Source organism: Etheostoma cragini, chromosome 9 (genome assembly GCF_013103735.1).
Source record: "Etheostoma cragini isolate CJK2018 chromosome 9, CSU_Ecrag_1.0, whole genome shotgun sequence".
NCBI classification, from domain to species: Eukaryota; Metazoa; Chordata; class Actinopteri; order Perciformes; family Percidae; genus Etheostoma; species Etheostoma cragini.
Window position 1 is genome coordinate 25,063,746 of NC_048415.1, and position 12,749 is coordinate 25,076,494.

Genomic DNA, 12,749 nt, shown 5'->3' on the forward strand with positions numbered 1-12,749 from the left:
ACTTTAAGAACCCCAGCCCGAGCAGCTATGATCTCACCTGTCACGCGGCTCTCGGCAACTAAATAGTAACCACGGTCTCTTTTTCTCTCTTTCGTTTCTCTCTTGCGCGCTCTCTCTCGCTCCCCCTCTCTCTCTCTCTCTCCTGCACTCTCTCCCTCAATTGCAATCTGTTTCTTCCTCTCTCTACTATTTCACTCTATCTCCTCGGGTTGGGGCCCAGGTCCAGTTCTGCAGTCAGCACCGTCATTCATCACCAATGCGCTCTCCAAACTGCGAACCCCAGATTTGGATCCTCTGCAGAGGAGAGAGGAAACTAGAGCGACCCGAGTGTGTCCGGGCAGGTGCGCGCGGCTCTGCAGCGATTGTGACGGGAAGGCAGACAGGGAGCAGTCCTGTGGAACGATGCTCAGTGTCACGAAGCTCTCATTGACCTCTTGTAAAAAAAGGATGCGATATGAAAAGTGGCCGCTAGTGGGCAGCCCAACACTATCAACACCTCGCTTCATTAATTGGTTGTGTGTGTTTGTGTGTGTGTGTGTGTGTGTGTGTGTGTGTGTGCTTGACAGAGGTGTGACACCCAACCGATCTGATCTTTACCTGCAGATCTATAAATCTGTCCATTCTGCTGAGGACACACACGACCTTTGCAGTGGCTCATTTACATTTTATGAAATCAAGTCATTTCTAGTACACTGGTCTAAGGAGTGCGTTTGGACATGTTTTCTGTCAAAATGTGAGTGTGGCCGTGAGCTGGGGTGCGTCCCTCCCACACAAAGCCACAATAGACTCCGGCAGTGAGCAGCCAGGGCGCTATTATAGCCCTAATCCCGCTCCTATTATACAAGGCCAGAGAGAGAGCGAGAGACACAGAGAGGGAGGTAGAGCTGAAGATGAGGTCATCCCAAACAGTGCACACCCAGGGTCACTGCCTCACTAAAGAGGGACAGAGATAAAGAGAGGGATGGAGCAGGGCATGGGGGCTGCAGAGAAAAGGCCTGCGGAAGACTGAAAGTGGCAGATGCCCAGACCCCGTGAATGGAAAAGAGATAAGGTCAAAACCTGTATGGAAGGTGCACAATAACACAGCATGGCGGGGATGGTAAAGTATTTTGTTTTTATTTCATATGCATATGAAACCACACTACAACAGGAGCAAGAAACCATGATAATGGCCATCATATTTGTAATAATGTTAATTCTAATAACAAATAGGGTAAAATAATAAACTGTAGGAAAGTAAAAATACACTCTAATGGAATGAAACCAGGAAAGTAAAATAATTAGAATGAGTACATAAATGAACAATAAATACTGAATAAATAAGTGAATAAATAAACAATGTATTTAACCTACACCCAAACAAAATAAATAGCTCTAATGCATGAATCGTGGCAAGGATTCCACGGGACAGTTAAGAAGGTGTCTCAACGAAGAGATTTCTTTAGCATTTTGCTTTATTTTTTATTTTTTTCTGAATCCCTGAACCGTTAAATTTTCTGTATCTGTAGCCCACAGTACCCGAGTCCACAGTGACCAGCTCTGTGGTGCTGCATGTTGCATAAATATGGTGACCGTCCCTGTAACAGGTGTTGAATTTGCCCCAAAATAGCCTCTCTTGTCTAGAACGGGACTCAACCACACAAATCATGCCACACTCTTTTTGCTTCCTCTCTTTCACCATATGCGGTCGCTTTAGTTCAGCACACTACCAGCTCTCTGCATGTAATAAAAAAAACTAAAACTTTATCGAGAGCAAACAGCAGGTCTTTCCCGTCACTGCTAATGGCTGAAAGTCGCCATTTCTAACTAGCGAAAGGTTGATTTCTTTGGTAAAACACAAGAGCAATATCCCCACTATTCACGTAGCACAATCACTGGAAGATCCCATGAAAGGTATCCTTGTACATTCTTTAATCTATGATTCTTATTTTACAAAGAATAACAAGTCTTGGTGAGCTTAAACACTTTGGTAGGCAACTGTGAAATGTTAGCTGGCAAATACAACTGCATGCCGTGGATACTCTATCCAAGCCCATACCACTCCACATCCAGCACCACTGCACTACTCAGACCTCTGCAGCTTTAGCAGCGTATTATAAAAACACACACACACACACACACACACACACACACTCACACACACTCACACACACAACTACCGTTGGAGCGCTACACTCATTTGGAGAGCAAATTGCAGCTATATCATATTGCATAGATGGTATGTTCAGCAGTGTCAGGGACTATGGATACGTTTTAATGCAAGATCAAGCTTTTTTGATCCATTTTTTCATAGTCTTTTTTTTGCCACTGGTGCACTCTCAGTCAGTTTTTGTGCAGCTATCATTCACAGGGAAGTAAGAGCAGTCCACACGGCAGCCTAGAGCTGAGAGTCTCATCCATATGAATTCACAGTCAATTCCCCTTTTAATCACCCAAGAGTGGATTTCACAGTTGTATCGCCCCAGAACTGCCTGCCAATGTCTCTCTCTCTCTCTCACACACACACACACACACACACACACACACACACACACACACACACACACACACACACACACACACACACACACACACATTGTTGTTTTCTTCCCCAAGTCTGATTACTCATCATTGATTGATTGCTCCACATTGGCTGGTTTCTCATTCCTCTTTTTTCTTTCTTCCTCTCCTCGTGGGCTAAACTCAGAGGAAGTAGTCAGGGGGCGGGGAAGGTGGGTTGCCGGTGCGGGTCGGTGGGGCGTCTCCGCAGATGCCGTGGTTCGTGCTGAGCAGCTTCTCGTAGCGAGCCTTGTAGGCGTCTCTCTCCCTCAGCACTCGAGTCAGCTCACACTGTAGCTGATCCAACTGAGGAGGAGAAAAGAGCTTTTGCTGAGCCACAGTGCAAAGATGTCCACTTATTATTCATGCCATAAAGTGTCAGATATGTAAGGGAATTTAGATTAGATTGTTTGAATTTCCATATCAAAGATGAGATTCAGGATTAGGTTTGGGTTCATTAAAGCTAGATGGAAATATCAAGCTTGGAAGTCATTAATGCGAGGTTCCTTCTCCTGAAAAACGCCCACATAAGTCGTTTGTGGAAACTGCAATTATGACTCATGTTTCCGTTTATAATGGCGATTTAGTGGCTATAGTAGTTATGATGGTAGCAAAGCAGAAAAAAAGGTGACGAAGTATGAGAGGGACCATTTTTGGCACAAGGAGGTAGGTTGGTGGTTCAAACAAACCCAGGAGAGCAAGGTTCAGGTCCCTATTTCAAAATGAAAGTATAGTGAGTTGTTTTAACCTAATGGAACAAACGGAGCTATGTCCCTTTCTACGTCACGCGGGTAATTGGAAGTAGGGATGCACCGACTCCAGATTTTTGGGGTTTGGTCGAATACCCAATCCACTGGTTAGCCATTGTGTTGTCTTCCTGTCAACCATGAAAAAAAGTTTTTTCAACATTAATAGCGCTTTTTTCCACATTTTTGTCACTTTTCAATTTTGCGGGTGTTTTTTTTAATGTTTTTGGTGTTTTTTCAAACTTTTTTTGTATTTTTAATGTTGACATTTTCAACGCTTACATTGAAGGTCTGAACCCTGTCAAAAAGACCAATATTCTGCCAAATCTGAAGATGAATCCTGGATTCGGTGCATCCCCGATTGGACGTAACTTAAAGTCTGATTTTAACCCAAACCACAATCTTTATCTTAACATAACCAAGTCGTTTTTTTGTGCCTAAACCTTACCAAGCTACGACCGTTTCACAACATTAATGATGGTTTCAAAACGGCAACCGTTACATTCTCTGGTTTTGATGAGAGGTTGTATCTCCAACCACTGCTAAGGGCGCTTATTTATGAAAGTCTCCTGTGGGTCAAATTTACAACACATTCTCCCTCCCTTCTTGTACAAAACAGACGTTTGGTCAGGTGCTATGTCGTTGTTATTGACGGTAATAGTCTCTTAAACTGTCGTATAACACGGGCTTGGTTGGGACTATTGGCGTCCCTTTTGACGCTGTTAGGTTTAGGAAAAGCTTGTGGGTGGGCTTACGCTTCCATGACATGTGGGAATGAGACGGTTGGGTTTAGGAAAATGTCGTGAGTGGGCTTACGGTTCAATAACACGCAGGATTAACGGACCGGTTAAAGAAGAAAGCGGCTTCCCTGACACGCGGCAATAACGGGACGGGACACGGACCCCGCTCTCCTGGGTGAAAGCTCTGTGTTTGACCCATCCACCCCCCCGACCAACCTCCCAACCCGTATTTTCCCCTTTACATAATACTTACTAAACTCCATCTAGATGCTGCTCTCCCCAGTAAGTTCTACACATGCCAAAGGGGACCTTCTTCGCTGCATAAGACGCAGACAGCCACCAAACGTCCGTATTTTACGCCTTCGGCGTTAGAACGGGTTGGTATTTAAATTGTACAACCCACCAAATGCGGGTCAAATATTACTTTGACCGGTGAATGGAAACAGATTTGAAAAGCAGGCTGCAGACATTTTTCCAGATTGGTTTGTTTTGCGGCAAGAAATATGCGCAGTATTGTGTGTCTTTGGCTTGGAATGACAGTCTTTATCTGGCAATACTTTGTCGTGACGTGTCCTACAGCAGCTAGCCACATGAGTGGCGATTACAAGCTAGGCTACGCTGAAACGGAGAAGACAAACAGAACGGAGCCAGACAACAAAGTGGAAATGTGACTGGCTGGTAACTTTAAAAATCTACTAGCCGTGTTGGCTGGTAGTTAATTTAAAGCAGTGGTGTAGTCTAATGTATTGGAGTGGGTATACTGTACTGTATGTATATATATTGGCCAAAATCTGCCTTTGGGGGTGTTTATCATAATGGGATGGCCTAGCTGTACTCCCCCAGGGGAGTTTTAAGCATCAACAACGTCATTTCCTGTATTTGGCTACATTTTAATGCACAAATGTATGCTGGAAATACCTTCATTTAGCCCATGTGAAGAAGGAAAACACAGATGACAATTCGAATTACATCAAAATTATAATGGAAAGTATGTTGTTGCGTGTCATTGGGCATCTTTAAGTGGGTATACAAAATTTCTGGAGCTTTTTTAGCAGGTGTACTGTGCATACCTGCGTCATATTAGAAGGTAGGACTAACCGACCCATATTTTTGCATGCTTTGGAGGACTTGTTGACGCAAGCATGTGCGTGTAGGCCTACCTGTTGTGTGAGCACATGTTTCTCTGACTCCAGAGCGTGGCGATGCTGTAGGCGCTTGTAGCGGCAGGACTGGGCATAGCCACGGTTCTTGAGCGTGCGGCGTTTCTGCTTCAAGCGCACCACCTCGTCCTTACTCACTCCCCGCAGGTGTCGGTTCAGCTCCCGCACCGACAGGCTCACCAGCTGCTCATCAGAGAAGCGGTCGTTCACCCCGCACTGCCGAGCAGATGGAGGGAACACACAGAGATGCTGGAGTTTAACGTTGATTGGCAATTGGGGTCTAAATGATTGATGAGTTAAATGAGGGGGAAGTGGATTTAACCAGAAATATATAAGATGACTCATGCCATGTCTCATGTGATATGACTGGTGAACATGTGTTATACTGTGTGTGTGTGTGTGTGCATGTATGTGCGTGTGCGTGTGTGTGTCTGTGTGTCCGTCGGAGCACATTTTGGCACCACGTGTCCATAATCTGTCATGTAATCTGACTAAGTGTGGGCGACAGTTATCAGGATTATGCACAGCAATAATAGCCGATATTATCATAAGCTCACACTGTGCTCCACATAGAGATCCACCCAGACATCTTGATCAACCAGAACACAGATGACAACGTTTAGTTAGCCACCTAATTAAAATCACATTCGGCATTTAGGCCTGAGTTTTACTAGCACTAGTTGCTTTTTCCTTTAAGCACATTTGGTCATTTCAAGTGTTACATTCTTATGTTATTAATCATTTTTTAAATTGGTTTAAAGATAAGGAAATGGCTTGTGGAAATGTTTGATAAACCCCTTTTTTAGTATTTATACGCTGAACAAAAACATTTAATAAAACACTTTAATACAGTCGTAAGCGGAATTAAGTTTATTAACGTATTTGTCTACAACTTTAGCTCCTGTCACCACCAAGATGTTGGGTTAGGTGTATGATATCAACAGATAATAAAGAACAATATAGTAAAATAATTAAATTAATTAATACTTTACACTATGTCTATATAAGATATGAGATGGCAAATGCAGGACATTGATAAACACCTAAAATATGTCCTTTTATATGATCACAACTGCATTATAGTGTGTTATAAACTATGTATTAACAGTTTATATAGTTCTTATGAATGCTCATTGGGGGTTGGGGGTATAATGCAATGTTTCTTTCATGGGAAATCAAGACGATTTGCCCTCAAAGACAAAGATTTAGCTTCACTTATTGTTGCCATGCAGAGAGCGATCCCTAAAGTGATGCTTCAGATAGACAGAGACATTAATAACCATATTATAATGTCCTAATCCTAATCCTTCATTGCACAATCCCTCTCTCCTTCCGCTCAACCCTCTAACCCTCTAAGTGTCACTGTTCAATTCTTTCACCTCCAAAATCTCCCATGTTGTACTAAAAATGTACCTTTTTAGTCAGGCCCATTAATAATCAACTTCTTTCCTATTCCTTAACTTTATCTACTAATGTTATGTTATTATTATTGTTAATGCATATGTATTTTATGGATAGTTTTTAACGATCTATAGGATATGAATGGGGCTGGGGTATTCTATGTGTGTATTTGTGTGTGTTTGTGGGAGGGCGGGGGGGTTATTGTACGAAGCACTTTGTGCCACATTTACATATGAGAAGTGCTAGTTTAATAAAGATTAATTGATCATCCACCTATCTTAACTGATCCGTATGGATGAGCCTTAAATGTGTACCTGACTCATCTGTGGGTGGTGATGATGGTGATGGCTGCCATGCATGGGGTGGTGCTGATGATGGTGATGCTGGTGGTGATGAAGGCGGCCCTGGGGACTGAGGGGTTGTGGGTAGGGAGCTGAGGAAGCAGCGGCGTTGGGGTGAGAGGAAGGGGCCGATGAGAGGAAGACAAGCGGGCGATGGCACATGTCTGTCCCTTTGGGGCAGGAGATGTCAGCGCCGCTGTCGCTGCTGGAGTCCCCCAGGTTGCTGCTCGAACTCTGAGAAAGGCCTGGAAACTGAAGGGGGGGGGGGGGGGATATAAGATATAAGTCAGCATTCGGTATAAGAAAGAAGAATATGACTGTTGATGACTGTGATTGTGACCAGGCCTGGATCCAGAATTTTAGCAACACTGAGGTCCAAAAAATTCTCCTTTTTTATTTTTCCTGTTCTAAATGTGCATTTTAGGAGACGTTTGGAGAGCAACTGTGGTAAAACAGTAGCTTCAGATGCAAGGCTAGTATTACTATTTCCAAAAACAATGCCTTGACCAAAAATCCTATAGTTACGACGAGATAACCCACTTCGCCGCCTACTAAGTCACCCACAACCCACAGTCAAAGAAGGTGATGATAATCAGATAGAGGAACAAGGATGTTGGCAATTTTTTAATTTGAGGCACTTGTATCACATTATTTTTCTTTTGTGGAAATTCTAATACCAAGGTCCAGACCTTGGTGTCCCAAATGTTAGATACCGATGATGATGATTGTTACCTGTGAGCTGACAGCTGCAGCAGCTGAGTTCAGTAAAGCCTCCACAGCATCCTCACAGCCCAAAAAGCCATTGACGGCCCCCTTCTCTCGGTCCCCTCTCTCTGGCACTCCTCCCAGGGCCCCCAGCAAAGTGGCTGGCCCTGTCACCTCCCCTCCAAACTGTTGCTGCAGCGCCGCCAGCCAGATGAGGTCCTCCAGCGAGGCCGGGGTGGGACCCTGAGGCCCGCCGTGGGCTGGGCTTCCTTCCACGTTCCCCTGAGAGCCGGAGCTGATGCCGGAGGTGAAGCTGTTGGAGATGGAGAGGGGGAAGGAGATGGAAGAGGATGACGAAGAGAGGGAGGAAGAGCCCGAAGGCGGCGGGTGGGCGTCGCTGAGCGTCGGCGAGGGTGGCAGCGAGTTGTAAGGGCTGGAGCTCAAACTGGAGTCCTGGGGAGGGTGGCTTGTGTACGGAGAACTGGAGGGGTCTTGGGGAAGGCCAGATTTGGGATACACACATGGTGGAGCGAGCGGAGGAGTGTCAGATTTTACCTCAAACTTGAGGAGGTCAAAGTCGTTTAGGTACTCCATAGCCAGAGGGCTGGGGGGGAGAGGGGGCATGGGGAGGGAGGGAGAGGACATGGTGTCTGCTGCTGCTGCAGCCCGGAGCTTCGACAGAGGTTGTTCTGTGTGTCAGGATTGCTGGAAAGTCCACTCCTCTGCCTCAGTGCAGCTCATAGACAGCAGCAGTGTTGGTGTCAGGAAGTGGACTGCTGGGCGAGTCTCCTCTGTGAGAAACTTTACGTCCCCTTGTACTTTTCTCTGTTTCTTTTGTCCTGAAGGGAAATATGGGAAAAATGAAGTGTTTGGAAAACATGGGCAAGAGAAAGGAATGGCCCTAAACATTTTTTCAGGTATAAATCCATTGACTAAAGCCTTTTTGGTACCATTTTCTTATTATGCAAAGGGTTCACAAGCTGTAATTGACTTTAATGATTATTTAAAGAGGAGTGCACCGATTTAGCACAAGGTTGTGGGACTCTCGATGGACAGTCAACAACAATCGCAGCAGCAGAACCAGAGACATTGTCTTTTCTTGCCAAAAGCGGCCAAAAACTTACATTACCAACACTGCAACTTGATCACAGACAGTTCTGTTGCAGATCGGAAGGTGTTATGCTATGTTGGTAGCAGCTAATGGAGCCGTTAGCCTCACTCAGGCTACAGAGTAATAGTACTGAATGCTACTACAATTCAATCTAAAACGATAACGGCGCCACACAAAACCCTCTTGCAACATTAGTTACTACTGTTCCTAGCCATTTTAGCATCAAAAATCTTCATAACTAACAATTTTGTAAGCAACAACAACTCCACAAGTCAACTCAAGCGACTGAGTGAGCTGAGAGACGGAAGCTTGCAGCCCACGGGGCTCACTCGAAAACTTCACTTTTCGATGCTTGTGCGAGTCAGTCAATCCCGCGAATCAGCCGGCCACGTTGCCATGAGTGGATCTGATTGAGACGAGTGAGAGGAGTCTCTCCTCGAGCTCAGGGTAAAGCTAATGAACAACAAAAGCCATTTTGTCACTTTTGAAATAACATACAATGCTCTGCACGTAGCCTAGCTAGGCTTATTGTAGGTTTTGGTGTATACATGTGGTATGTTCAAATGCAATTAGGTTGCGCGGACAGGCCGAAACATTGCAAGCTGGTCTCGGCTCGCCTACAGATCAATACCGACTCAAGTGACTCAAGTGACTCGCACAACCCAGATCACATTAGTGAGTGACTCAGAATAACCCAAATACTTAAAGGTACCCTGACAAATGTACGTATTTCATGACTTTGTGGTAATTTCTGAAGTTCTACCATGGACTCTATAACTTGGTTACCTTGGTTACCTTGTTTCAAGCCATTCTTGCGTGGTATAGAAAGCCTGCAGGAAGACTCGGCTCCATTTTTGGCCAGTTCACATTAATATTCAACCAGCTAAGCTGCTTGACTCTGATTGGCTAACAGCTAGCCAATGACAGCTTGGCTATCAGCATCCTTTACCCAGCTCATGACAGGCAACATGACATCAGACTGACCAGCTGTTGTGATTAGCCTGATTTCTCCTCTTATTTCTTTCCAGTGGCTGGAGCTGAGGAGGGAGCAGTTCATCTTCACATTCCCAACATGACATAAATACATATGGACATGACATATTTCAAAAAGAATTAAGTAAAAAACAGTTTTTTGTGGCAGGGCACCTTTAAAAGGAATCGAGTTTGCCAGGCTTATCACAGAGGTCTGGAAAGCTCCCTTCTTTCTAACTCCACCCCCTCACATCTTTTTCATTTTCATAGTCTTTATCCCCAGCCAATGCTGACTCACTTGAGGACATTCATCAGACTCACAACCCCCCCTCTGCACACACAAAATGCTTCAAACAACTTTTTTTTCTCCCTCATAGGCCTTCCTAACACCTGTAAACAGATGTTGTTGTGTACAATTGATAGAGTTCCTTTTGAATCATTCACTAAGGCTTTACAGATGAGTTATAAGCCAGTAATAAGAATAGCTTTCTGGTTGCCAGATTGTGGACAATCCTCCTCCAGCATTATGCTTAGTTTGTCCTTTCGGTTGATTCTCATAATTTAAACAGAAACCACCCTTAAATGAACTCTTTGACCAATATAATCCATTCATTAACAACATAATAACATATTACAGTAAGTTCATTTAAAAGTCAATTTAATTGTACTTCCTAATGAAATAAAGAGCTAGCTAAAAAAGAATGGCTTCTAACTGATACCAAAAGTAAATGTACCCATTCATTTATCAGAATATTTGTTTAATAATCTCATCTCATGTTAGGTGGATTGTTGTAGAAAAATCACTATCAAAATCTCAACCAGGTTCCAGTTAGTTAGTTTCAGAGATGATTGAATTACAAATTCTGGCTTTGTTCAACATGAAGTTAGATCGTGAAAGTCTTATCAGGCCTATTTGTGTTGGATTAAAACACTAAATGAATCTCCCACCCCCCACCTGCCCACCACCTTATTCACACACGTGTAGGTCTAGAAACGCATACACACTTCCGTGAATGTGCATGTTAACTTGCACATGCAAAAGTGTGTGACGTGAACAGACAAACCAGAACTTCTGAGCTTTTGCAGTGCCCTTGAAACTTCCTCATTTGCGGCTATGCATGTTCAACAAGTGCAATTTCCGTTAAAATTGTTATTAAAATTATATATAAAAGTGACCAAACAACGAACCTCACATCGCCTGTCTCTAGCCGGAAAGGTCAAATCTCATCTGTGAGTGGAAGGACTAACAGAATATGTCATTCAATGTTTTAAAATCTCTCATCTTCCGCTTGCCAAGTCTAAGTATATACAGTACATATTTATATGTATTTATGTAGGATCAAATGCAGTCAATTGCACTAATGTAATCACACAAACAAACAATATAGATATACGGAAAAATCTGCCTATATTTGACCAAATTGGAATATATTGGAACCAAAATGAAGGTTTAGAAGAGGGCCTAATCATTTTTGACAGAATGAATATCCTTAAAAGCGGTATAGTTAAACTAGAATATAGAATAAATATCCTATTTTCAACATTTATCTAATAAATTCAACCCATCCAATCACAGTTCTAAGCTGTAAGTATACACTACACACACTGCATCACAGAAAGCCATAAAAGAGCAAAGCTATTTTCTTCCAACAGCACTGATTAGAGGTCTTCAAATATGATTTGTGTTAGAATTAAAATGAACATTTCACTAAAAGTCCACTTTTGACAAGTGCCAGCTCATTAGATTCGCCTCCCAGGGTTCAAAGAGGATTGTAAAAGAAAGCAAACAGTGACATGGCTCCATGGAGGCCTCAATCCGACTCTGGACCAGAGTCACGGCAAAAAAAAGCCAGCCAGAAAAGAGGAACACATACAGGCATGAGAGAAAAAAGTAGAAGGAAAGATAAAGGCCTGACATGAGAGACATGAGAGTCAAAGTGAATGAAATGATCTTACCGTCGGTCATAGAGATGAAGGATGGTTTGGAGCTCTTTTTAACATTCCCCCACCACACGCACACACACAAAAATAATCAACTGACTGGTTGACTGACACGTTTGGAAAGAGACACAGAGGAAACAGAGTGTGTGTGTGTGTGTTTGTGTGTGCATTTGATTGTGTATAGGACTCTGTCACTGAGTGCCACTGCCCCCTTTCTTTCTCTCTCTCCCCTCTGCTGCAAATCCCCATTTGTAACAGTCTCTCTCTCTCTCTCTCTCTCTCTCTCTTAGTCTGTCTGTCTCTCCTCCCATATCCCTCTCTTATGGTTCACAGGCATGTTAACACTCTGGCAATGTCTCTCTCTCTCTCTCACACACACACACACAAACACACACACTTCAAATCCCCTCTCACTCCATATGATGCTGCATGTTATGCCTCTCATGAAAGGTAAAACTATTTTACACTTGTAGCGCAGAGCTTCACACACACACACACACACACACACACACTCACACACACACACACACAGACACACACACACACACACATCTTCATCATCACAGAGTTAAACCTACAGTCCATGAGTAAAACAAAGTCTCGTCAGAAGTTGGACTGTAGACTCTGTACTGCCTCGCAGTGGACACTCACAGCTACTGAGCTGCAGCCTGATGGCAAACATGTCCATAGTGCTGTTAATCAATGAATCACCCCATTTTAAATCAATTTGATCAATATATGTCTTTTGACCAAGTACACTTATCCAGTCCATTGAAAAAATCCTATGCATGTTAAATAGTTTTCCATTGACACAGTGTGGCTGAGGCCGTATCAGATACACGTTCACACACATTTACTCTCCAAAGGTATTAGGAGCACCTCAGGGTTCAGTGTGTTTCAGGGCCAGGGATCAAACCACAAACTCTCCGATTGGCAAGCGACTATTCTACATCTGAGCCACTGCTGTCCCCTTTAGATTTTGAACTTTCCTACATTCATTTGTCTCTTGTATTGATTACTTCTACTTCTACTCATGCCACAGTCAAGCTGCTCTACGTCTTTTACATCTTGTCTTAACCATTTCAGCTCCAACC

At 43.6% G+C, this 12,749-nt stretch overlaps 2 protein-coding genes across 2 annotated transcripts in view; both read right to left on the bottom strand.

Moving 5' to 3' along the window:
• The window catches only part of LOC117950173 (GTP-binding protein REM 2-like), a 7,297-nt gene extending 6,843 nt beyond the window's left edge, over positions 1 to 454 (bottom strand). The window contains exon 1 of the mRNA XM_034880954.1: positions 38 to 454. The gene's annotated coding sequence lies outside the window, so the exon portion shown is untranslated. The remainder of the gene's footprint in view (positions 1 to 37) is intronic.
• Positions 455 to 2,310: 1,856 nt separating this feature from the next.
• Positions 2,311 to 11,935, bottom strand: nrl (neural retina leucine zipper). The gene is made up of 5 exons (XM_034880942.1): positions 11,671 to 11,935; positions 7,659 to 8,470; positions 6,900 to 7,178; positions 5,185 to 5,400; positions 2,311 to 2,844 (listed from the first exon to the last, which is right to left on the bottom strand). The coding sequence occupies exons 2-5, from the start codon at positions 8,274 to 8,276 to the stop codon at positions 2,683 to 2,685; spliced, it is 1,275 nt and encodes a 424-aa protein (XP_034736833.1). The 5' UTR covers positions 8,277 to 8,470; positions 11,671 to 11,935; the 3' UTR covers positions 2,311 to 2,682.
• Positions 11,936 to 12,749: the final 814 nt, after the last annotated feature.